The sequence below is a fragment of the Canis lupus genome, chromosome 9 (genome assembly GCF_011100685.1).
Source record: "Canis lupus familiaris isolate Mischka breed German Shepherd chromosome 9, alternate assembly UU_Cfam_GSD_1.0, whole genome shotgun sequence".
NCBI lineage: Eukaryota > Metazoa > Chordata > Mammalia > Carnivora > Canidae > Canis > Canis lupus.
The window spans coordinates 2384663-2410128 of NC_049230.1; the positions used below are offsets into that span (position 1 = coordinate 2384663).

At 61.7% G+C, this 25466-nt stretch overlaps 2 protein-coding genes across 3 annotated transcripts; one reads left to right on the forward strand and one right to left on the reverse strand.

Moving 5' to 3' along the window:
• Positions 1–805: 805 nt before the first annotated feature.
• Positions 806–18572, reverse strand: SLC26A11 (solute carrier family 26 member 11). 2 transcript variants are annotated; one of them, XM_038546366.1, is made up of 17 exons: positions 18502–18572; positions 17372–17607; positions 16640–16832; positions 16257–16342; positions 13863–13942; positions 12628–12770; positions 11409–11584; positions 10993–11065; positions 8758–8808; positions 6891–6951; positions 5637–5692; positions 5423–5563; positions 3802–3929; positions 3329–3428; positions 2745–2878; positions 2327–2399; positions 806–1664 (listed from the first exon to the last, which is right to left on the reverse strand). In XM_038546366.1, the coding sequence occupies exons 2-17, from the start codon at positions 17603–17605 to the stop codon at positions 1573–1575; spliced, it is 1821 nt and encodes a 606-aa protein (XP_038402294.1). In that variant the 5' UTR covers positions 17606–17607; positions 18502–18572; the 3' UTR covers positions 806–1572. The 2 variants fall into 2 exon arrangements, with proteins under 2 accessions (XP_038402294.1, XP_038402295.1); XM_038546367.1 differs by lacking the exon at positions 3802–3929.
• A 113-nt stretch (positions 18573–18685) lies between these two features.
• SGSH (N-sulfoglucosamine sulfohydrolase) lies at positions 18686–24843 on the forward strand. Its single transcript, NM_001003114.1, is given in 8 exon segments — positions 18686–18809; positions 19432–19592; positions 20949–21054; positions 21183–21333; positions 21642–21798; positions 22129–22210; positions 22992–23195; positions 23980–24843. Coding segments are annotated over 8 exon segments (1524 nt in total). The 5' UTR covers positions 18686–18706; the 3' UTR covers positions 24540–24843.
• The last annotated feature ends 623 nt before the right edge of the window (positions 24844–25466 follow it).

Here is a 25466-nt window from a genome sequence, read left to right on the forward strand (position 1 = left end):
CAGCGTCATTCCGTGGGTGAGTTCACACGAACGTCTCTTAAGATGAGCATCACTCTGCAAAGTGCCTCGTTTCCCCTGAGAAACACTAGCGCGTCGAGATGCACAGCCCTACCCCGTTCCTGTAAGTGCCACACGGCATTCCAGCTCGTGCGTTGCATGGCTAGGACATTCCCAAATTGAGACATTTTAGCTCGCTTTCATTTTCTAAAATTGTTAACGAGGTGGTGATAACCATCCTTGGATTGGCTCCCAGGCAGACGGGCCTGGGCTTTGTTGGAGCCGATGCCCGGAGGCGGAGCTGCCGAGGCACAGGGGCGGCTCTGGGTGAAGATCCGGGAGCCCAGGTCCCGCCACAGGGGACAGATTTGCCCGCTCCACCACTGGGACGGTCTCTGGGCTCCAGGAGGGGTGTGCCTGGTGTGTGGGCCGGGAACGACTGGGCCGCTGCTCCACGGGGCCCTGGGCAGGGATGGCCCAGCAGACAGGGCTCCAGGACATGCTCTTTGGGCAGAGAGTCTGCTTGAGGCAAGGAAATGCAGATTCAGGGCCAGGGGCTGGAAAGAGAGATCTCCCAGGGCGGGCCCAGGACGCCTGGCCAGGATCGTGTTGGGGGGAACGCTGTGGAGCTCCTGGGGCCACGTGCAGTGCGTTGTCTCTAAGAAGATCCGGGAGCCCAACCTCCCTTGGCTGTGAAGGCAGGCGTGGAAAGGGGCGTGTGCAGGGCGACGGGAAAAGGCCGCGGGCAGAGGCTCATGGAGTCTGCCGTGACACAGACACAGAACAAAGCACGTCGGAGGCACCGTGATTCACGTATTCTCTATTTATTATCACAACGAGTCACTCACATCAAGGACTGCATGAAAGGGTGGGTCACGGAGCACCACGTATGAAATGACCCCATCTGCACGCAGCTGCGAGCACAGGCCCACAGGCTGACTTTCGGACACGCGCGCACCCCACGGGGAGGCGGCCCCAGCTACCACCGAGGCGGATGGAGGTGATTTCTTGTACTTTTTACAATAAGCGTGTACGGTTTTTACAAAAACACAAAAGCTAGGACTTTAATTTAAAAAACACTGACAACAAAATTGTTTTTAACAGACCCGTCAAGTCATCTGGCACGTCTCGGTTCCCTTCCCAAAAGCAGCGCAGACGCCACCGCCCAGGTTGGAACCTGCCTCGGGGCCGCCCGCCCCCCAGCGTCTCCCATAACCAAAAGGCGCTGGGGTGTGAGGACCCCTGCCCGGGACCCGGTGGGAATCCTGCCTCTTTGCTCTCACATGGTCTATCATTCTAGAAGGCTTTCTCCAAACCGCTCTTCAACCACTCTTTGGAAAAAGTCTCGTTCCCAGGGAACAGAGGGAGGCAATATTTCAGTCACCCCAAATGCAGCCAACGAGCCCCACCTATGGATGTCCATGTGTGGCTTCCTTCCTCCTTTGGGGGTCACCTGGCTCAGAGCCCTCAGGCCAATGCGGTTATAGGGCAGCATCTGGCATCACAGCATCAAGACTCTTCTGTGAGAACCCCCCCCCCCCCCGCGCCAGCATCAGACGCCCATCCGTGCCCCCATCAGGCCTTCAGCAGGGCGACCTTGTGTTCCGGGACTGAGTCTTCGCTGATGTTGTAGGGCTGGATCCCTGGTTCTTGGCTCAAGTGTTTCTCTGCAGAAAAGAAATACGAGGCACGGGGAACGGTCACAACACAGAATGCGATTAAGGGCTGGTGGCTCAGGGTCCCGGTGCACGGAGAGTTGGGGTCTCTCCAGCCGGCACCCCCACCAGAGTCCCTGTCAGTGCCTCCTCACGTTCCACGCCCAGGTAACCCTCCCTTAGTGCTGGTGGACCCCCCACCGGGCCTCGTGGGTCGGCGCCTGAGTGGCTCCTTGCAGCCATATGGATGGATCTCGGACACCGCCGTGAGCCACGGATGTCAGCCACAGTCTCTATGCTCCCGGTCACGTGCAGTTCCACAACAGGTGGAGCTGAGCCACGGTGGAAGGGACCAGAACAGTGGCTGCCCCAGAGGGTCATGGGGAGGGACAGATGGAAGGGTACGTCGCACCCGTGCATACCCGGCTGCACCCACCTGTCAGAACTCCAGGCGCAGGTACACACAGCGTAATTACAAACACGCCCTGACGTGACTCCCCGGAACAGGGGGCCCCCTGACTCTGTACCCTCCACCATCCCCACTCTGCCCGTGCCCCCACCCTTGCACTTGTCGCCCCCCTCCCAACCCTTCCGGTCCGGTCTCCTGATCCCGTGGGCTGCGGACGCGTTGGGCCGAGCGGCTCTCTCTCAAATGACTCTCTGCCTGCACCTACCTGCCTCTTCCAGGGTGGAGAAGTACTGGACCCCCTTCAGGTCGGCGGACAGCAGCACACGGAGAACGGGAACCTGCGGAGCAGAGAAATCTGAAGTCCGGGGGCGGGGGGGTGTGCCTCTGCAGCAGCCCGCAGGCTGGTGATCGCCTCCCTGCTCCGCCAGCACAGGGATACATTTTACACAATTACTCTCTAAAGCACACAAAACACAATTCTGCACACAAGCAAGAATGTAACAGTTCTGAGTAAGCTCTGGGGCCAGGTGCTGAGTCAGGGAGCAAGAGGGCCCAGCATCCTTGCAGTGTGACCTTCGGCAGGTCAGGGAGCTTCTTGGGACCTGACAGAATGACAACACGGCCACACACCAGGTCTGAGAGTGAACAAAACCCTGGCCAGGGCGCCCTGTTCTGACACCCACCTGCAGGCCGACGAAGGCGAGGGTGACGCCCTGCCTGTGGAAGTCCCCGAGCAGCTCCTCGAGCCCCAGCACCACAGTGTAGTCGATGCTGCAGACGTGGGTACACTCCAACACCGCACAGCGTGGCGGGGACGCTGCGGAGAAGGTGCAACCCGTCACGCTGGGCGGGGGCAGCTGCAGGAGGCCCTGGCACACAGTGAGGCCATTGGGAGGCCCACCTCCCAGCAGGCTGGGGCGGGGGGAAGGGTCGCGGGACCCCAGACAACAGGCGTCCGGGGATGGCAGCAGCTACTTCCTTCGGAGAACAAACAGGCCTCTTTTCTCCCCTAAATACCAACCCCCGGGGCGGGGGGGGGGATGGGGCTTTAGGAACAAAGACAGGAACATCCTCCCCTGCTGCATGCAGACAGCGAGCACCCACTAGATGCCACTGAGACGCCCCAAGACCTCCTGGAGCCAAGAGCCGGTGAGCTCCCCTGATAGCTGAGGACGGGGCCCTGGGGTCCTGCGGAGGCGGACTGGGGTATGGAAACAGTGTCCAGCACTGGGGGTGACTGCAGCCCGCCTCGTCCTGGCCCACGTACCTTCCAGGGCTCGGCTCAGTATCGCCTCCCGGAGGGCCTCCACTGCAGGGAAGTGCAGACCACTGGCCGGCTGCAGGACCAACACCGGCCCCTCTGACACCTGGAGACAAGTGGACAGAGTAGGGGAGAGCCAGTGTGTCCTGGAGGCAAGTCCAACCTGGCAGCTGCTAGGGTGGCCCGTCCAGGCAGGAGGCCCCAACCCAGGCCAATAAAACTGAGGGAAGCAGGAGCACTGAGCTGACCAGCCCTCAGCCACCCCCCCGCGGTCTCGTGTGTGGCAGGAGCTCTAACCCTTACGGCAAGAGGCTTACACTTGTCCACAGAGTGAACAGTCACTCCGCAGTGCCACGGGCCAGTCACACCGAAGATATGCAAAACAGCTGAGCCAAGGAGTACTGCCCAGGGCACCTGCACCCCACCAGGCCCCTGAGGCCAGGAGATCCCTCTTTTGGGGAGAACGGATGGGCTGCTACCTGCATCTTGGGTCTGGCCACAGAGTGCAGGAGAATGAGCACGGACACCAGGGTCCCGGCCAGGATGCCATACTGCACCTCCCAGAAGCAGAGCAGGAACGTCACGCAGAGAGGCAACAAGTCCAGCCCTGGCAGAGAGGGATCCAGCTGAGGGGTAGTCCCCCCTCGGTAAGCCCCGGCTAGCCCGAGCCCTGGGGGACCTCTGTCTGGGGACTCAGGACTGACGCCAATCATGGGCCACACGGGCTCAGAGACGAGTCAGGGCCACCCCTCCTTGCCTGGCTGAGGGGCCGCTAGGACCCTGCCCTCTGGGAGGAGGTCGACAGTGGGCACTGGTCGAGGCAGGAACTTGGCGACAGGGCCAGACTTGGGGACCAGGGAGGCCTTGCGACCCCTCAGGGGCCACGTGCAGACCCTGCATGACACACGTGACCTCCTGCCACAAACAGGTGGGTGGGCCTGGGGGTCAGCGCAAGACTCGGCCATGACACGTGGCACTCAGACAAGGCCCCATCCTCCTGGGCCTCCGTGCCCCGATGGGGGGTGGAGAGAATCACCGTTTCCCTCCCCTCATGACTCTTGGGGGCTGACGGGAGAGAAACCAGAGAGCCCCACAAGTTCCTCAACTGCTTCAATGAACAGAACAAACACTTCTTCCTGTAAAGGCCCCACAGGCTCAGGGGTGTCCCGAGCCACCGGGACTGGGAGAGAGCAGCGGATTGCTCTGTCGGCCATGCTGGTCACCCTGGAAGTCTCCCCTGCTCCCCCAGCTGAGCAGGGCTTGGGGCTGTGAAAGGGGAGCAGAGAAAGAAGGATGGGAAGGGAGAGGAGAGATGGGAGGAGGGAGAGGAGAGATGGGGGGAGGGAGAGGAGAGATGGGGGGAGGGAGAGGAGAGATGGGGGGAGGAGAAGAAGGGGCAAGAAGGGGGAGGAGGATGAGGGCAGGGAGGAGGAGGGGAAATGAGGGAGAGATGGGAGGGGAAGGGAGAGGAAGGAAGGGAAGGGGAAGGAGGAGAGAGGATGGGGAGATGGGAGGGGGAGAAAAGGGAAGAAGGGGGAGGGGAGAGGAGGGAGAGATGGGAGAAGGGAGGAAGGGGAGGGGAAGGAAGGGGAGGGGGAGGAAAGGGAGGGGGCGGAGGGGAGGTAAGGAAGGAGAGGTGGGAGAGGAAAAGGAGAAGGGGTAGAATGGGGAAGAGAGGAGAAAGGGGAGGGAGGAGGAGGGGAGGAGGGAGAGGAGAGATGGAAGAGGGGAGGAAGGAGGAGAGAGGGAGAGGAAAAGGAGGATGAAGAGAAGTGGGAGGAGGAGGAGCAGGGAAAGGAAGGAGAAGGGAAAAAGGAGGAGGGGAGGAGGAGGAGAAGTGAGAGAAGCGGGAGGTGGGGAGGGGAGGTGGGGGAGGAGGGGGAGGAAGGAGGAGGGGGGCAGGGGAGCAGGGGGTACCCTGAGAGTGTCAGGTTTGCTCAGCGCCGCATGGAGCTGGTCTAGGGTGCTCCGCGCGGCCTGACCCACGGCCAGCAGGCCCAGCTCCCAGAACAGGGACAGCGCCCCAAGCCTGAGCGGGGTCCTGGATGGCCAAGGGGGGGCACACTCCAGGACGCACATGACAGCCGAGAGCATACGTACTCTTCACGCGCCAGAGCGTCCGGAAGATACTGGCGTCGAAGAGTGGGGCCACGGCCATGATGGTGACGGCGGCCAGCGCGGACTTGGGGATGTAGTAGAAGGGCGACGTCAGGTAGTCCAGCGACAGCAGCACCAGGGCTCCTGCGGGGAAAGGGGTGCCGGTGACCCCCGACCCTGCGCGCGCGCCCTGGGCCCGACGGGGTGGGGTGCTCACCTGTCACCAGGCCCCCCGCTGGGGTGCACACCCCCGACTGGGCGTTCACGGCCGTCCTGGAAGGCAACACGGGGACCGTTGGCGTCTGTGGGAGCCTGGGGGGCAGGGTAGGTGCCCTGGAGGGGACGGCGGGGCCCCGCGGACACTGGCACCTAGTGGGAGCCACAGACGGGCACCCTGACCTCCAAGGCCCCCCAGCGGGGGGTGGGGTGGGGAGGCAATTGATGTCCCCAGGGTCCCCAGCCTGCGGTGTTGTCACGGCAGCTGGAGCAAGCACATCTGCTCCTGGCAACCCTTGTGCACCAACAGGGAGATGCAGGAGACACCGTCGAGATGGGTAACGTCCCCCTTACCACACCCGCCATGCACACGTGCACATACTCGTGCACGTGCACACGGAGAGAAACTCCAGATGCCCTCGCCAGCTGCTCCCAGCGTGAACCTGCAAGTTAACTTCTGCTCCAACCTTCCTTTTTCCTTTTGTGTGTTTGGAAAACCGCATCCGGACCCGAGTCTCCGCCGAGAACCAGCCCACGAGGACCACGAGGGAGTGGCCACCTGATTCCCACGACACGAGGCCTCTGCCTCGCACCCGCTCCCGACAGCCCTGCCGGTGACCGGCGCTGCCTGTGTGGCCCCGGGAAGTAAGGCCGCCTCTCCGCTGGTGCCCACGGGGAGCCGCCACCCCTCCCGCTGCCGTGGACTGAACGCACGCCGACCATCTCAGCCACGAGGTGCCAGGCCAGAGCCGTGGGTACAGGCGAGGACGTCGAGTGTGCCCAGGGCCGTGCTCTGGAGGTTGGGGACGTCTGGTACCAGACGGGGTTGGGGCAGCGGCGCTGGGGCCCCCTTACTCTTCTCGGCCACAGGCCGCTCTGTCCTGCCCTCCTGCCTGGCAAGGGGCCGCTGGTGGCACTGGGCCTGGGGCTCCGCATGACCCACCGCCTGCTCCAGGCAGAGCGCCGAGGTTCTCATCCCCCTGTCCCTTAGGACCGCGTTCTGCCCTGAGACGCGGCAAGCCCTGCGTGGGCTGGGAATGGTTAAGGACCAACCACGTGAGGTCACGAAAGACACCGAGCAGCCCCACTCCCACATCCCATGGACGCTGATCCAGGGCTGCGGCTGCTGCGTGGGAGAACAGAGCGGCGTCGACAAGTGGGCGAGCGCCCGGCAGGCCCCTCGAGGTGGACGCAGACTGTGTGGCCTGGGCGGGACCCACCCGCGGCGCAAGGAAGGAAGAACACGGTCACTCACCGTCCAAAGCTGCCCGTGACCGGGTAGGAAGAGACGAGCGAGCCCAGCACGTTGGTCAGGCCTGCGGAGAAAACGGAAGGAAAAGGTTTACCCACGAGGGAGGGGGTGTGAGATAGAGGGGGGTGTGGGGAGGGGGGCCCGAAACCAGAAAGGAAACAGAAGAGAGCGAGAAGATTCACCCAGGAGTGTCCGTATGTCTGCGTCCGTGTGTCTGTCTCAGGAAAAAAAACCAACCACGATCTTTGCCGAGTTCACTGTGGCCTCACTGGCCCTGGCCCTGCCCATGCGCACCAGGGAGGGGAACCCACCTCCGCAGGAGCGGCCGAGGCCAGGTCAGGCCAGCAGCCCCACAGGCCGTGCCCGAGGCCAGCTGCCCACCCACTGGGCCCCTCGAGCTCCTTCAAACCCACACCCCTCTCGGAGATGACCGGCTGGGGGACAAGGTCACGGCCAGTAAGCGGTCCACCCCTGTGACACTGACTCACCCACACCCAACAGAACCTGGCCGGGCCCCTGAGGACAGAGGTAACCAGCCCACGTTTATCACGGGTGGCCCTGCCAGCATCTGGCTCACGCTGGGGCCTTCACAAACACCACAGGCTCACACCACAACGGGGTCACAGGTCCAACACCCGCTGGAGATGGCGGCGCAGTGTGGGGCCCGCTCAGAACCAGGCCCTCCCGGGTCCCACAGCCCAGCACGTGCCCCAAGAGCAGGGCAGACGCCGAAGAGTGTGGGAAAAGCTGTGCAGACCACACGCAGTCACCCCGGCTCCTTATGATGGGCCCTCAGGACTCGGTGGGGAGCCCTACTGCTCGAGGCGCTGCGGACGCGTGGATCCCTCCCACCGCGGGGTTCTGGGGGGCCCCGGGAGGCCTCTCGCTGTGCGCCTGCTGGACAGCTGCCCAGCCTCTCCTACGCCATGGCGTCAGCAGCCCTCATGATCCCCACGTCCACCTCAACCCCAGCTTGGTGGCCACTCCTTGCTGGGCCCATCAAGGGGGGAGCCCTGTGCTATCTGCACAAGCGGGAACGGGAGGCTCCGAGGGCTACACCTGGGAACTGCTGCTACTGGGCGCGGGGAGGTCAGTCTGCAGACTCCACCTGCCACCTGGGTGACACCATGAGCTCCGAGAGGAGCCCCCCAAAGCCCGTGACCCACCCTGGCGCCCCATGCCCTCTGCCATCAGGAGATCCAACGGCTCTGGTCCAAAATGCTGCCGTGAGGTGAAGCGGCCTAGGGGAGGCTCCCGCGGACTCCCCAGGGAAGGACCTAGCACCGCTGCCCGGTCAGACGCGTGCCCACCTCACCAGCGGCAGGAAGGAAGAGAAGCCTGGTGCCCACAAAACTGAAAACAGTCCCGATAACTGAATTTAAGATTCATGCTGTGCCCTCAGAATGAATCCCCAGAGAGACCAGATTCACGAAGACAAGACAAAACAAAACTGGGGCACCGGGCACTGTCCCATCCACGGGGGGCCCACCCGAGTCCTCACGGACCCGCCTGCCAGCCTGGAGGGAGGCCACGAGCGGGCACAGGGCATCAAGGTCCCACCTGGCCACGTGCTTCAGCAGTGTGACCCCAGCGGGACATTCCAGGTATTCCCTGACAGGGACGAGGCTACAGACCTCGGGGTCTGGTATACAGCAAGCGCTCAGGAAGCTTCAGCCACAACGGACACCACGTGTCAGCGGTCTAGTCCCAGTGATTACGCGGAACCATCTGGAGGCTTAAGGATGAATCCATGCGAGTATTTCAAAGGGTCCGGCTCAGGGCCACCTGTGCTGCGGGTACCTCACGGTGCCCATCACTACGACCGCGCGGCTCAGGTGGGACGCGGGGCAGCACGCTCGCGGGCGCTTACCGATGGCCAGCAGCTCCTGGTTGGCGTCAACACGGTAATTATTTTGAGAAGCTGAAGAGAAAGAACGATAAAAACATGGTCACTGGGTACCCGACTAAGAAACCATCCGCAAGACGAAGACCTCCGTTATAGATCCCCACGCACTGTATCACCTACATGTCCTAAATGCGGCGCGTGAACGCGTGCAAAACACGAGCGTACGCGACTCTACGTGCGTACGTGTCTCCGTATCACAGAACAAGCAGAGATGGACGTACGGCAACGTGTTCACAACGTGCAACTAGGGAAGTGAAGGACGGCGCAAGGGATTCGCTCCTTTGTGCTTTTCTGCGCTTCAGACGTTTCCCACGAGACAGATACGTGCTTGTGAGAGAAGGGGAGGCGTCTGAGCTGAGAGATCTCTGACCACAAGCGGAGAGACCAGCAAGTCCCAGCTGAGGCCGTGCAGAGAGGGGAGCCCGCAAGAGTCTAGGGGGACACGGCCGGGGAGGCTTGCACCTGACACAGCGCCTGGCGAATGTTCCCGCCAAGGGCCACGGGCTCTGCGGGCTGGAAGCCACCGTGGGAGCCCATAAACACGTAGGCGAGACGGTGTTCCAGCAGCGCTTCTTTAATTAATTAATTTCTTAAAAAAAGATTTTATTTATTTATTCATGAGAGACAGAGAGAGAGAGGCAGAGACACAGGTGGAGGGAGAAGCAGGCTCCATGCAGGGAGCCTGACGCGGGACTCGATCCTGGGTCTCCAGGATCACGCCCTGAGCCAAAGGCAGGCACTAAACCGCTGAGCCACCCGGGCTGCCCAGCAGCACTTCTTTTATATAAACGCTGGGATACAAAAGTCACACGCTTTTCATGTGTCACAACATCCTAATCTCTGGAAATATTTTACAGACTCACTTAAAAACGTCAAAGCCCCTCTTAGGTCACAGGCAGCAGGCTGAAGTTCTCCGAGCCCTGGTTTTGGAGAACGGCAAGCTTACAAGTTAGGACATCAGGCGACTTCAGGAGAAAACGAAGTTGTAAAATGACAAGAGGCATATATGCTGTTGAGATGTAGCCTCCGAGATACCCCCAAAGTTCCTTCCCTACTCAGAAAAAATCAGAAAAACAAAAATGGCACAAAGACTTGGTTGGAATGTGTGGCATGACCTCGAGCAGCCACTGGCTGTTAGATGGGACAACCCCTTGGACTGGGCATCAGGCACGGGTGTCCTTGAAGGATGGGAGGCTCAAGAGGCTGCCACAAGCACAAGCCACAAGGTCCGCATGGTTATGGTGACACCCACGCGGTTCATTGGGGTCCATCTTTAGAAATGACCTATATCCCAATGCAACAGGAGCATAACCATCATAGAGCGGGAAAAAAATGCCACCACGCGCACAATACGAAACTGAACACCCCGGAGACCCAAGGGAGGGGACACGCGAGCGTCAGAGCAGCCTCAGCTCCGATGGAGGAATCCCAGTGCAGGGCGACAAATAGGTACTTGGGTACCTGGTGGCCTCCCCGGGCACTCAGCCAGCTGGGAGGGGCTCACTGTTCCATCTTGGGGGATTTTGGGAACTTGTCGCTAAACACAGCCGATGCTACCTACTATGTGAGACCTTTCAACAAAATTAATCTCATCAAAAACAGACTTAAAACTTATCCCTTCCTGACATCCTACTTTTTCCTACGACCCACAACTTTAACTGCCTGTGTCCAGGGGCGCCTGGGAGGGCTCAGGGGTGAAGCGTCTGCCTTCGGCTCAGGGCGTGACCCCGGGGTCCTGGGATCGAGTCCTGCATTGGGCTCCCTGCAGGGAGCCTGCTTCTCCCTCTGCCTGTGTCTCTGCCTCTCTCTGTGTCTCATGAATAAATAAATAAAATCTTAAAAAAAAAAAAAAAAAGAAACAACTGCACGTGTCTGGTGGGCAGAGGCCGTGACGAATCTCTTCCTGACTCCACGATCCGCTGGAAGTCGGCGGGTGGGGGGCACGTTTACGCCACAAAAAAGGCAAAGGCGAAACGCAGGCCCTTCTCTTTCCAGAGAGCAGCTGGCACATGTTACCAGCCGCCACCGGATGGGGTTTCTCATCATAAAATCCACTTTTACTACAACATGAGCATGTGTTACTTGGATAAAAACTCAAGCTGTTAGAAACCGAAGCAGATAAAAGCAAGCAAAAAAAAGCAGGCAAGCAAGGCGGGCTCCAGGCCACCACTAGGGAGGCAGGGACGGCAGGCAGCTTACCGAAGGACTTGGCCACCGCGATGCTCTCCAGGAGGCCCATCAGGGGCACCACAGCCAGCCCAGCCCCCATGTCCTGAGGGAGGAGAGAGGGGTGGTCAGTGACCCGCCCAGGCCACACCGGGCTCTGCGTCTGACAGAGGAAGGCAGACCTTAGCTGTGGGGCGGGACACAGAGCAGAACGCAGAACACGGCCCTGCTCTGCCAGCGTCCACAATGCCAGAAACTCCCCTGGGTTTGGGCAGAAACAAGACGTGCTGTCCTTCGAGGCTGTCCCTGCACCCAGAGCTGCTCCGTCCTGAGGACACCGCCGTCCTGGCGGGGCTCAGGGCTCCTCGTTACAGGCAAACGCGTCAGGGGCCCAGGCCCAGAGGCCACCACGGTTCAGCCCGGCGGCCCAGCTCCCCGTCTCTGCCCACCTGTACCATCTCGGTGAAGGAAACTGTCCCGTTGGCCGTGGTCACTGAGAAGGGCGGAGTCCGGACTGGAGGGAGCCCCTCGGCGGTCTGCCCCGTCAGGACGAAAGGCTGGTATCCGGTGACCTCGAAGGAGTAGGCGACCAGGGCGGCAAAGGAGACCACCAGGGCGTTGCGCGCTAGGACAGAACGAGACCCACTGGTGAAATCTGGCTCCTCTGGGTCCCTGGGCAGTAAACGCACCCGAGGAAGCAGGACCCCCTCCTCCAGCCACGGCGCCTGACACTCCAGCCTGAAAAGAGCACACACACTGGCGACCGTGGGGCAGGCACGGGCACGTGACACCACGGCAAACGCAAGACAGCGGGACAGGCCAACGGTGACACACGTGGCCTACCCGTCCCAGGCACTGGTCCCGGTGGGCTCCGTCCTTCACCTCTTGCCTGGGCTGCTGCTTCTGTTTTTTGTTTTTTTTTTAATTTCCTTTGTCAGAGAAAGACACCGTGTGTGCAGCCGTGCTCGTACGGGGGGAAGCCCGCAGGAGGGAGAGACTCCCCGGCAGGCTCCCTGCTGACCACAGAGCCCACGCACGGCTTGACCCCACGACCCGGAGATCAGGACCTCCGGTTCCACCCAGGTTCCTCTTGGCCAAGGTGCCACCCTGGCTTCTTATGGGGGTGATACCTCTTCCCAGAGTACAAGCCCCGCTGCCCACTCAGCTCTCAAGGGGCTGTGTCACGCTGTCACCACTGATGTTGTCAGGACAGTTACGTCAGCTGTTTACCATCTCCCAGGGCCCCGCTACCCATCGTGGGATGGGAGAGCCACGCAGTTCAGGCAGCACCAGGTGGTCCGTGTGCTTTCTCTGTCAGGCACCTGCCAGGGCGTCCTGGCCTCCGCACCGCCCACGTCCCGGCCAGATCAGCCTTTGCCATGGGGGGCCGTGCACGCTCAGTGGCCTCCCCAGCCTCTCCCACCAGAATAGCCTCGCCCAGGAATCTCAACCAGAAATGACTCCAGACGGTGCCAGCTGCCCCCAGGGCAAAACTGCCCCTGCTTGAGAACTCCTGCACCAAACGGGGCTTTCCACCCTGGCTGTGAATCGCCCAGACTGGGGACACGGGACTCTCTCGGGATGGGACTCCGGGCCCGAGGTGACCACAAGGTGCACCCCAGGCATGCAGGACGGCTGGAGAACGTCCTTGGTCAGAACCCCGCTCACCTGTCGTCGCAGTCCACACCAGCCCGTGGCTGAGCCGCACGCCCGGGGGCATCTCGGGGTGCACGGGAGGCACGTGGTCTCGCATCAGCTTCAGCACCAGCAGCAGCACCATGCACACCAGCCCCAGCACAGCATCACCCACCCTGCAGACGGACACACTGGTCACGCCCAGGCCAGCCCAGGGCATGCACCTCCGCCCTGCCATCGCCCCATCTACCCGAAAGCCTTCTCCCTCGATCGCTCTTTCTGCCTTTTCCTAAGAAGCACGCGTCTATGTTCTACCTCAAAACTTTATTCAAACCTTAGTGACCACACAGGCCAGCGTCGGCCTGGGACTCGAGACCCAGGTCACAACAGCAGTAGGGCTACTGGCTCATATTTGCAGAGACCTGGCTCTGTGGGCGACAGATGCCTCATCTATTCCTGAAGGTTCATTTCCCACAGCCCATGATGATGTCCTCTAACCAGCTTCCAATCTCCTACCCCCCGAGGGTGAGCCCCACAGGCCGCATGTCCTGGGCCAGGCTGGGTTCAGCCCCGGGAAGCCCCGTGATAGACCAGAGGAGGAGGACAGAACAGTTGGTCACAGGTCTCCCTGATCCCTTGGGCCTCAGCACTGCCCCTCACCACCCACCCCGGCAGCTCCCCCAAAGTCAAAGCGTCCTCCTGCTTCTCCCACTAGGGAGATGCCCTGGCTGCCGGCTGGGCTCCCTAGGAGCATCTCCCGCCTGTCCCCTGGGAGAGGCCCTTCACCTGAAGAAACCCCATGACCCGTGGCCTGGCTCACGCCCCCTCCCCCTGCACATCCTGCTGCACCTGCCTCCCCCATGCCCTGTGTTCTCACCCAACTACAAACCCATGGAGCAAGACTGCTGCTCTTGCCCTGCGTGGGGCCCTCCCACTCCTACCACCCGAGGAGGCTCTGCACAGGGGCATGCGACGGCTCTCAGGCTCCCTGGGGCAGAGCTTCTCGAACTGTAGGGCCTACACAGACTCGCCGGGGTTGCCACTGACCCCTGACTGAGCCGGTCTGGGCAGGGTGGACACTCTGGGTTTCCAACCAGCTCCCCTGTGATGCTGCTGGTGCTGCCCTAGGACCCGGGTTTGGGCGGCCAGGCCCCAAGGGACTGGGATAAATGCCACCTGGGGGTGGAAATGGGGCAGGGCCTGGGCGAGGGGGTCCGGAGGGAAGAGCTTCCTCACAGGAGGGCAGGGGCCACATGGCCGGCAGATACCTGGTCTCTCCCACCTTGCGGAAGGTCTGATACACTTGCAGGAAAAACTGCCTCGGGATGTCCTGCAGTCCCAGGAGGTTCTGTTCAAACAGAGATTGTGAGACGACCCTCCCCTGCAGTATCTCCGTACCCCTCAGCCCCCCTCCTGGGGGCACATCCCGAGGCTCTCGGAGGACTACCTGCCCATTCCCAAAGCCCCCGGGCAGGAGGTAAAAATTCTCAAGGGGAGAGGTACTGCCCATTTGGGGTCCGTGACCCCTCCTGGTGAATAATCCTGCCTTGCGAAGAAAATCAGTCTGGGTGATTTCAAAGCAGGGAGACCAGTACACTCATGCCCTGGTCCCTGGTCCAGGGTCCAGGGTCCAAGGTCTTGCCTGTCTGCCCTGTGGGCCCCACCGCCCTAAGCTCACTCAGGGAGGGCCCGGCCCCCTCTCATCACTGGCCCAAGGCCACAACCGTCACCCGGAGGCCCGCTCGCTGGGCTCTGCTCTCTGCCAGAGGGAAAATCAGGTGGAGCTACGGGCAGAACCACCAGGAGCTCCGAGAGCCTCCAGGGAAGAGCCGCTGAGGGACCCAGGCAGGCACGGTCCTTGGAAGGAAGAAGGGGAGTAGACTCTGTGTTTTAATTCTTTATCCCATGTGAGACCTGGTGGGCAGTGTTGGGGGGGCAGCTGAGGCCCAGATCCCGGAGCGGTCAGGCTCCAAGGACCCCAAACCCCGCCACGCAGCCATGGATTCTGGGACCCAGGGGCTCCTGCCAGGGCAGGTCAGGAGAACCCCCACTCCCGACCCCCACTCTGGCCCAGGGCTCTCAGATGGCTGTCATGACCTAGTCAAGGTGCTAAAGATTTAGGGGACTCGAGCCACCAAGCACAAGTGCATAAGAAGCTACCTTCTACGCACCACAATCCCATAAACGAATGCTCCTGATGCCAAAAAAGGAAAGATATTGTTTTCCAAATAAAGGACAAACCCTCCCACGGAACAGCACTTGCCAAGCTTACCCTGACATATGTGCACACAGAACACACAAACCATGTCCACCCACACCTTCCTAAGGAGCTCCCTCCTCCCTACGCGCAGATAACGATGAACCTGCCTCGCAGAGGCATCAGGAGAATCGGCCTCGTACAGGAAGGGTTTAACCCAGCACGTGGGAGCGCAGAAAGGGTCAGCTACCTTCCTCTCGCTCATACCCTCCTGCCCCTGACACTCTCGCTCCACTTCCATCAGGGAGGCCGCCCTGGGCCAGGCCGGAGCAGAGCCTGGCCACGGGAACCCTGGCTTAGAGAGGCAGGCTGGTGACACCAGGTCCTGAGGCAGAGGTGGGCCTTCATTTCTTCGATCTGGCTCTGCCCCACTCTGCACACCCAGCTTGGCGCTCACCTACTTCTGCACACAGTTTGGGGCAGGGCGGCTGCAGCTGCAAGCAAAACCATTCCTGCCCTTTGGGAACTTAAAACCCAACGAGAGGCGAACAAATGATGTTCTTGGATCACTGAGGATGAATTCTACTGTTCCCTACAGGCTTTGTTTGTTGTCTTAAGATTTTATTTACTTGCTTAGAGAAAAAGTACAAGTGTGGGGAGGAGAAGAGAAGAAGGAAGAAATCCCAAGCAGGATTCTAAGCGCAGGGCCCAACATACGGGGCTCGATCTCACAACCTTAAGATCATGACCTGAGCAGAAGCAGCCAAGAGCCGGGTGGTTTACTGACTGAGCCACCCAGGTGCCCCTCTGTTCAGTATTTTTCAAACACCACCTCCTTAGGTTTCTGTTAAAAACACTTATGAGAGGAATGCCCTGGCAGCTCAGATCATGATCCCAGGGTCCCGGGGTCAATCCCCATATCAGGCTCTATGCTCACTGGGGAGCCTGCTTCTTCCTCTCCTCTGCCTCTCTCCCTACTCGTGCTGGCTCACTTTCTCTGTCTCAAATAAGCCAACAAAAATCTCAAAAAAAAAAAAAAAAAAAAAAAGGAAACATGGAACAAAAGTCAGAGAAAAAACATCACATCTAAATGAAATCATCTACTTAAATTAGCATGAGAGAATGATTAGCTTTTCAAAACATTGGTGGTACACAGTGGGCCTGAGAGGCTGCGCTGGCAGATGTGTACCGGGGGCAAAACAGAATCACCCAGTGAGGAGAACCAAGCACACTGGCGTGAAAACTCCAACAGGAGTGGGGCTGTGGTCACCAATCACCCAAATTACCTGTTGTGCAGTCGGGCCATCACTCGGCATCTCCCCTGAGGGCTCATGGAATTGATGGAGACCCGCTCAGGCACCTTGTGCTCCGAGCTCTAGAACAGCACATCACCTGGCCCACACATATGGAACCCAGCGTGGTCCTACTTACCCAGGAGGTGCCTGGGAGCCAACTAGCGGCCTACCTTGATCTGCCCGAAGCCGATGGTAATGGTGGCAGCAGATGTGAAACCTTTGATGACGGGACAGGAAATGAAATCCAGCAGAAAGCCTGACCATCCAAGAGTGGATACTTAGCTGGTGACCCCAGTCCACCCAGTCCCAGAGCATGTGGGTGGATGGGGGCTGGGAGAGGCGGTCTGGGTGGGAGTGGGGCTAAGGACTGGTGGGCCACACATCTCACTTGGACTGGTTTGGACATTGGGGAAGGGAGGGTAGGGTCTGAGGCCCTGGGCACTTCTCTAAGCGTCCCGGCCTCTAAGCAGAATAGTGAAGAGCCAAGGGGCCAAGGCATCCCCAGGAGGCAGGGGCCTGGGTACCCCGTGGCAGGAAGGCCTGAGCGTCTTACCCAAGCGCAGGAAGCCCATGGCTAACTGGATGCAGCCTGATAGGAAGGCCAGCAGCACAGCATAAGCAGGCTCGTGGAAAGTGTAGAAGGAGACCAGGAGGGACATGATGGCCGTCGGGCCCAGCGTCACATCCCGGGAGGTGCCCAAGAAGAAATACACGAAGCATCCCATGAAGGCAGAGTAGAGGCCGTACTGGTGGGGAGACAGCGTTGAGCATCGAGGAGGCGCTCGGCATGCCCACAGGGTCCCCGGGGGGAGATGTCCGAGCACAGGATCTGTGGTGGTCATTGCAACTAGGGGCACAGCGGCACACACGGGAGGGCAAAAGCACTCACCGTGTCAGTCATAGTGTGGGCCTACAGCGATTAGGGGGCCTCTTTTCTCCCTGCACCCCAGGTGGGTGCCAGCAGGAGCACAAAGGCCTGGGTGCTTGTCAGCCTGAGAGTCTAAGAAAGCATTCTTCAGACTATGGTGAGTCACCTTGCTGGACCCATCAGGCAACCCAGCACTAGCTCAGTGCCTGTGTGTGACAAGTGTGGCAAGAGCAGGTATGGGGCATGTGTCTGGCCAAAAACAGTCATGTGCTATACATTGTAAACTAAGACATTGTGGGCCTCATGGGGCTAAAGTTCTGGCATCCTGCTTGTCTGGAGGCGATATTACGTGTTTCTGCTGTTTCTGGGCAGATGCCGAGGCTGGAGTGGGGGCAGCAGCTGAGGCAGACGTCTCACCTGGGGCGGGAGTCCAGCCACCTCAGCATAGGCCAGCGCCTGGGGGATGACCGTCAGCCCAACAGACAGTCCGGCGATGAAGTCCATCTTCAGCCACTGCACGGAGTAGTCTGGTAGCCAGGCCAGGATGGGCAGGCGCCTCTGCACCCCCGCAGGGGAGCAGCAGCCCGCCGGTGGGGCCATGCTGGCCCCCGAGGGCCTGGCCTGACCCAACGCCTTCAGGGAAGAGGGCATGCCTGGGGTGGGCATGGGGGCGACACAGACCAGCGGTCAGGGTCTGGGGTCGCGAGAATCCAGCAATAGGGAGGGGTCTAGGGCCACCAAAAGGGCCCCATCTGTCCCCCCTCCCAGGGGATCTGAGCCAGACGGATTAAATGTGCCCTTTGGCTGGTCTCTAAAGAAGCCAAACCTGTTCAGAAAAGGGGGGGGGGGCTCAAGAAAAGCCGCAGCCCCCACCCTGGCCCCGGCTCACTGCTCTCCCTGAATCCACCTGCCCCAACCCCAGCTGCCTTCTTTCCGCGGATGCCGACCAGGGGCCCCCTCGTCCGGCTGGGGGGGCGGGGTGGGGGCGTGGGTGGGGGGACTGCAGCCTCGAGGGCGCCAGGCTTTGCAAGTGCGCAACACCGCGGCTCCACCTACTACCGCGGACTGCGGCGCCGTGGAGGGTCTCCCCTCGCGAGGCCGCGCCTCCCCCCACCCCACCCCCACCGCCACCCCCCACCTGTGGCTTTCGCGTCCCTCCCGAAGCGCCAGGGACTCTGGCGGGCTCGCGGGGGGCACCCGAGGCCCCTCCGTCGGCGATTCAGGATGCGCAGCATCCTCCAGGGCCCCGCGCCCCCCGGCCCCCCGCGCCCCCGCGCCCCCCGGCCCCCCGCGCGCAGAGCCGGCCCCGAGCACCCCTCCCCTCACCCCGCAGCCGCCGGCCCCGCCCCCGGGTCGCAGGTGGGGCCCCGCGCGGCCGACCGCTCCAGCGAGGGCGGTGGGGACCCGGCGGGGGCGCGGGGGGCGGGGGTCGGGGGGGCAGGGACCCCGCGGGGGCAGCCCGCGCCGCCCCGGCGACCTGGACCTGGGCCGGCCCCGCGGAGCTCGCCCCTCCGCCTCGGGCCCCGCTCCCCCCCGCGCGGACTCACCGGGCGCCGCCGCTCGGGGTCTCGGGCGCCGCCGCAGCCGGGTCCGCAGGAACCGCAGAGGGAGGCGGGGGCGGGGGCGGGGGCGGGGCGGCGGGGGCGGGGGCGGGGCGGCGGGGGCGGGGCCAGCACCACGTGACCGGGGCGGGGCCAGCGCCGCGGGGCGGGGCCTGCAGCGCGTGACCGAGGGCGGGGCCGAGCCGCCGCCATGCGCCGCCGAGGCCGGGCCTGCGGGCTGCTGCTGCTGCTGCTCGCCCTGGGGCTGTGCCGGCCGCTCGGGGCGCGCCCCCGGAACGTGCTGCTGATCGTCGGTGAGCGCGCCCCGCCGCCCCGGGCCCTGGGTGCTGCCCCCGCCCCCCGGAGCAGCCCGGGCCCCCTGCCCGGGGCGCTGCGCGGCTGTGCGGAGCTCGGAGGCTGCAGCCCCTGCAGGGGTGCTGGGGGACGGGCTGCGTCGGGGGCCCTGGGGCGGGCGCGGAGGGGCTCCCGGCCGTGCAACCCCGTCCCCCGCCCTCCCGGAGGCTCCCCTGGGGCTGCAGCCCAGCTGCCCTCTCCCGCAGCCCCACCCCTTCCCAGACACCCCAAGTTCCCCTAGCGCCCTGCTGTCCACGGGGCAGCCTGCACTTTCCTCCTTCGAGGTCTGGCCTTCTGCCAGATTCACTCTTTCTGATTGACTTTGTGGTCTCCAGCCGGGGCCTCTGCTGATTGTAGCACACCGCGGCTGTCCCGAGGGCTCCCGCCAGCAAGGCCTCGCTGGGGAAGGGTGCCAGGCCGCTGGGGGCCCGCCGGAGATTCGTGCCTGCCTGCTGACAGGTTCAGCTGGTTTTCACGTGTGCCCGGTAGCTGGCATTCCCACCCAGGCGTCGTGCCCTCGTGCCCGCCCGGGAAGCACACTGGCCCAGGCCGCCACGGCCTCAGCGTCTCTGCCTTCCTCAGCGGACGACGGAGGCTTCGAGAGCGGCGCCTACAACAACACGGCCATCAGCACCCCGCACCTGGACGCCTTGGCCCGCCGCAGCCTGGTCTTCCGCAATGCCTTCACGACCGTCAGCAGCTGCTCTCCTAGCCGAGCCAGCCTGCTCACCGGCCTGCCCCAGGTGAGGGCTGCCGGGGTGCAGGAGGAGGTGCATCCCCTCCCCGGCCTCCCCTGGGGATGTGCCCGCCTTGTCTACCCCACCCCAGCCACGTGGGTGCAAGTACAGGTGGGGGGCAGAGGGGCTCGGCCTGCCCGCCGTGAGCCCTGGCTCCATGCTCAGTGACCGTGAGCAGAGCACCATTTGTGCACCTCAGTCTTCTCACCTGTTACATGTGGTCACAATAACACCTGGTTTACGGGATCGTTAGGGGGTTGCCCAAGCTTGTACTTTATACTTAAAGCCATAGGAAGGTGTCTGGCACGCACCTGCTCAGGGTTAACTTGGGTTGTGATATTGTCCGGGAGCTTGAGAGCCGGTCAGAGCTGCCCCGGGAAGCCCTCGGTCTGTGCTTGTCGTGCTAGGATAACCACAGGTAATACCCCAATTGTTTGTGTTTAGCTCAGTGGCGCTAGGTCTGTTCACATCGTCGTGCATCCATCCACCTCCAGAACTTCTTCATCTTCCCAAACGAAAGTGCCACCACTCCCTGTTCCCTCCCCCGGCCCCTGGCACCCTCTAATCCTCCTTCTGGCTCTCTGGACTCCATGACTCCAGGTCCGTTACCTGAGGGGAGTCCTACAGTACCTGTTCTCCTGTGACTGCCTCATTTCACTGAGTATACTGTCCTCATGTCCTCTCCACTCTGTGGCATGGATGGTGGCCAAAAGGGCTAACATTTGCCATACAGGTGTGGCTCAGTTTGCTTACTCGTCTATCCGTCTGTTCACGGACAGTTAGGTTGCTCCTGCCTGTGATGATTAGGAATAGTGCTGCTATGAACCCCAGGGATGCAGGTACTTGATGTGTCGTCTCATGACATTGTCTCACGGTGACCGGTGTGCTCTGGGTGTCCCCGTCCGGGACACTGAGGCCCACGTGGAGAGGGAAGCCATGGCCAGTGCCCTGCCACCCCTGCAGGGTTCGTCAGGGGATGTGGGGCGCAGGAGTCGGGACAGGGCTACTCCGCCCTGTAATTACTCCATTAATTCTCTTCATTACTCTGTAATGGGTACAACCGGTTTTTTTTTTTTTTTTTTTAACACCGTGGAGCACGTGGTTAAGAGGTTTGCTACTCTTTTTGCACTATAGCACCTGCTTATAACGAAACTGGGGAAGTCCAGGCAGATGATAGAATGAAACCCACCCCTGATGATGGGTCCATTTTCCCAGTGTGTTGCATTTCTTGTCCCACGGGGAGGACGGGGGAGGCCGTGAGCACCCCCCCATGCTGGCCACCTGAGTCTGAAAGGCCTCCGAGGGCCGAGTGGAGGGGCCGTGGGAGAGCGGGAGCCAGCCTCACGGGCGTCTCCGGTGCAGCATCAGAACGGGATGTATGGCCTGCACCAGGACGTCCACCACTTCAACTCCTTCGACGGAGTGAGGAGCCTGCCGCTGCTGCTTGGCCGGGCCGGCGTGCGCACAGGTGAGTGGCCTTGTGTCCCTGGGGGAGGCCCGGCAGGCGCCCAGGGCCCGGGGCTGGGGGGGCGGAGAGGCGAGAAGAGGGCTGGGGGCGCCTCAGGGACTCCAGCAGGCCGGTGTCCCCGCCTCCAGGCATCATCGGGAAGAAGCACGTGGGGCCCGAGTCGGTGTACCCGTTTGAGTTTGCGCACACGGAGGAGAACAGCTCTGTCCTCCAGGTGGGGCGGAACATCACCAGGATCAAGCTGCTGGTCCGGAAGTTCCTGCAGACCCAGGACGACAGGTGTGGGGAGGTCCCCGTACCCGCCCTCGCATGTGGGCACTTAACATGCGATGCACATCTCAGGGTCTAGTTGGCTTTCTTGGAATCCCCAGGTGGAGGTGCAGGGGAGGGGGAGAAGGTTCCAGAAACTCAAGTGAATTGGTTCAGAGGGAGAGGGGCCATGGAGAGCCTGAGGCAGAGGATCCCAGACAGTTTCTACTATAGAGGAGTTAGCAGCGCTCAGGGGTGTTTCCTCCTAGAGATCGGGGCTCCCCAGGTGGCCTGTTGACCCACTGACCTCAGGACTCAAGCCCCCCCTCCCCGGGCAGGCCCTTCTTCCTGTACGTCGCCTTCCATGACCCCCACCGCTGTGGGCACTCCCAGCCCCAGTTCGGGACCTTCTGCGAGAAGTTTGGCAATGGGGAGAGCGGCATGGGGCGGATCCCAGACTGGACCCCCCAGACCTATGACCCTCTGGACGTGCTGGTAGGAGAGCCACTTGCTGTGTTTCCAAGATGCTCACCCTTCTTCCTCCACCTCGTCAGCGGAGGACTGGGAAGCCCCGGCCCCAGTGTGACTTCAGCTTGTTTCAGGGGAGACTCACTGGAGCTGGGTTCCCATCCGTGGGGCTGGCAGAGAGCGGTGTAAAGAGGTGGAGCGATGTGTCCAGGAGCAGGGACGTCCTGGGCCAAGCCATTCACTGGTGGCGGATGATCTCAGGCCCTGGGAGGAAGGCCGGCTCCTCCATCTCCTCCCCTCCCTGCCAGCCCGCCTCTCCTCTTCCAGCCCTGACCTCGCACCCCGGCATCTCTCCAGGTGCCTTACTTCGTCCCCGACACGCCTGCGGCGCGAGCTGACCTGGCTGCTCAGTACACCACCATCGGCCGCATGGACCAAGGTGGGTTCTAGGAGCCCGGACAGTGGGGTGCACCGCAGCGTGAGCCCCCGTCCCAGAGGTCTGATGACCCAGTGTCAGCAGGGCTGTGTGCTGCCTGCAGCCCTGGGGGACGGGACAGTCCTTCCCGCCTTTTCCAGCATCTGGTGGCCCCAGGCGTTCGTTGGCTCACAGCTGCTTCCCTCCGGTCTCTGCCCCGTGCTCTTGTGGCCTCTTGCGGGTGTTCTCTGTGTCTCCTCTATACGGACACTTGTCAAGGGATTTAGGGCCCACTTGGGCACTTTGGGATGATCTCCTTGAGATCCTTGACAGTTGCATCTGCGAAGGTTCCTTTTCCAAACGAGATCACATTCACAGATTCCCATGGTTTGTCTTTGCTGGGACCACCATTCAGCCGCCACAGGAAGTTGGAACTTTTATAATGTCCCTGGTGGTGCCACTAGTGGGTGGTGACCTGGGAAGGGGGCAGGCGTAGAGGGAGTTCTATCTTCCAGCCACTGCCCCGTATCGTCCCTGTTATCCCTACAGGACAGTCATGAAATTCCAGAAAACAAAACAAAAATCAGCGTATGGTGGGTAGCAGCTGCGTGGGGTGACGTGGACGTGCTGAGGGATGGCCGGTGTCCCCGGCCTGCTCCAGGACAGGGTCCTGGGCAGGTGGGTGGGAGGGACGGCAGGCTGCAAGGTCCAGCAGCCAGATGAAGAAAAACGTGTGAGTGCACGCGCATTGTCGCCCCCCATGCCTGTTGGCTGCTGAGCTCTCCTGTCCCCTCTGCACCCCCAGGGGTTGGGCTTGTGCTCCAGGAGCTGCGTGGAGCAGGTGTCCTGAATGACACCCTGGTGATCTTCACATCCGACAACGGAATCCCCTTCCCCAGCGGCAGGACCAACCTGTACTGGCCGGGCACTGCTGAGCCCTTGCTCATCTCGTCCCCAGAGCACAGGAAACGTTGGGGCCAAGTCAGCGAGGCCTACGTGAGCCTCTTAGGTACAGCTCCGCAGCTCATGCAGGGGCAGGGGGTGGGGGTGAAAATCCAGGGCACCACCACGTGTAGATGATGCTCCGCACCCACTGTTCTACGGGGTTTCTGTACCACCTGGGCAAGGAAGGGACGGCCACTCCTTTCCACGGATGCAGAAACGAGGATCAGAGAGGTGAGGTAAGTTGCCCAAGGTCACACGGTTCGTGAGCACCAAGCTCAGGTTTCACCTTGGTCTCAGTCGTGGAGATGGTTGCTTTTCCCACTGGCCCAGTGGTAAGTGTCAGAGTCACCTGGAGCGCTCATCAAGGTCCGCATGGCAGGCCCCATCCCCAGAGTGTCTGGTGTGGTGGACCTGGGGCAAGGCCTGGGAATTTGCATTTCTGACAAGTTCCCAGGGAATACTGATGCTGCGGGCCCTGGGGAACCCCTACCTTGAGGGGTCAGGGCAGCAGGGCCCATGTGGCTTGAGACCCACGTCTCCCTTTGGCCCCAAAGCCCAAGTCAGGGAGCACTGTGGCCACGGCCCAGGGCAGGAATAGATGACCCCCTTCATGGGGGCTTTCGGACTGATCTAAAGGATTGTGGTGGGATCCTGAATACCACCAAGTTGGGGCCTCTTGTCCTAGAGGGCCTAGACAGCATCGACTGGTGTTGGGCCCACAGCAGCTCCTCCCTGTTGGCGATCCGGTGGCCCACCGGCATCCCAGAGTGCCTTGGAGTCAGCGCTTCCATGGCGAGGGCTCTCCTACCCGGGAGGGCCGCCATGCTGAGACGTCTCCTCCTTTCCAGATCTCACGCCCACCATCCTGGATTGGTTCTCCATCCCTTACCCGAGCTACGCCATCTTTGGCTCAAAGACTGTCCAGCTCACTGGCCGGTCTCTCCTGCCAGCGCTGGAGGCAGAGCCCCTCTGGAGCACCGTCTTTGGCAGCCAGAGCCACCACGAGGTCACCATGGCCTACCCCATGCGCTCCGTGCACCACCAGGGCTTCTGCCTTGTGCACAACCTGAACTTCAAAATGCCCTTTCCCATCGACCAGGACTTCTACGTCTCGCCCACCTTTCAGGACCTCCTGAATCGCACCGTGGCCGGCCACCCGACAGGCTGGTATAAGGATCTCCATCATTACTACTACCGGGAGCGTTGGGAGCTTTACGACAGGAGCCAGGACCCCCACGAGACCCGGAACCTGGCCGCTGACCCATACTATGCCCCGGTTCTGGAGCTGCTTCAGACCCAACTGGCCAAGTGGCAGTGGGAGACCCATGACCCCTGGGTGTGTGCTCCCGATGGTGTCCTGGAAGAGAAGCTCTCCCCCCAGTGCCGGCCACTCCACAATGAGCTGTGACAGTTCCTGGGGGCACGAGGGAGGCCTCCTCAGGCCTGGTCCCCACCTTTTCAGCTGCTGTGGGAGGATGGGCCATAGTGGCCCACCTGAGGAGGGCTCTCCCTGCTGCTGGGGTCATTCCTGCCACTGCCTGGGAGGGAGAGTGGGGCAGGTACCCCGGCCCTCCCTCCCCCCGTGCTAGAGGACACTGCTGTTCCTGTGTCCAAGCCATGTCTCAGCCTAGGAATTCCAGGGGGGCCTGGAGCAGGGTGGGATCCCCTGCCCGTGACCTGTGAGGATGGTTGAGGATGGTCTGGGCAGGGGCGTCTTGTTTCCTGCATTGGGTTGGGGACCTCCAGAGAGAAAGGGCTTGAGATCCTCCTTGTTATTTGGAGCCACAGATGTTCCTGCATCCTTCACCCCAAAGGAGACAGGGCTCCCAGGTACCACACGGGTGACGGGAGGGTTCAAACTACACGCTATGTACGAACATGTTGTCTGCCTTTTATCAATCTCTGGTCTTGAAAAAATCTTTGAAAAAGCCTTGGGCTTGTGTTGCTTCCTTTGCTTTGCCCCACGGTCAAGTCCTGGACCCTGGCTGGGCTTCCACTAGGCCACCGATCCATGGCAGGCTCCCCGAGCGCTGACTTTCATCTGGTCTGTATGGACAGGCTCATCCTTCTTTTTGAACGTCCAAGGGTGAAGACCCCCCTCCTTGGCTTGGGTTAGTTCTGTCTGGTTGGATGCCAGTGCTGTGGCACAGATGTTGCTCGTAGATGCTCCACACCTGCCCGGCTTCCACCTGCCAGTGAAGCAACGGCTCTACCTGGGCAAGCCCAGGAAGCGGGAGCTTTTTTGCCTTGAGTGGGTGGGCTCCCACTGGCCTCCCTCCCCCACCGGCTCCATCCTGGGCGCATGGGGAGAGAGCCACAGGCCAGGGCACGGTAA

Excerpts from the sequence above, each read along its gene's own strand:
- SLC26A11 (XM_038546366.1), bottom strand. The coding sequence starts at position 17,605 with ATGCCCTCTTCCCTGAAGGCGTTGGGTCAGGCCAGGCCCTCGGGGGCC. Across the intron at positions 13,943-16,256 it reads TCGGCTTCGGGCAGATCAAG|AACCTCCTGGGACTGCAGGA; the intron begins GTAGGCCGCTAG and ends CTGTTTGAACAG. Across the intron at positions 5,693-6,890 it reads GTCACGGGCAGCTTTGGACG|GACGGCCGTGAACGCCCAGT; the intron begins GTGAGTGACCGT and ends GTTGCCTTCCAG.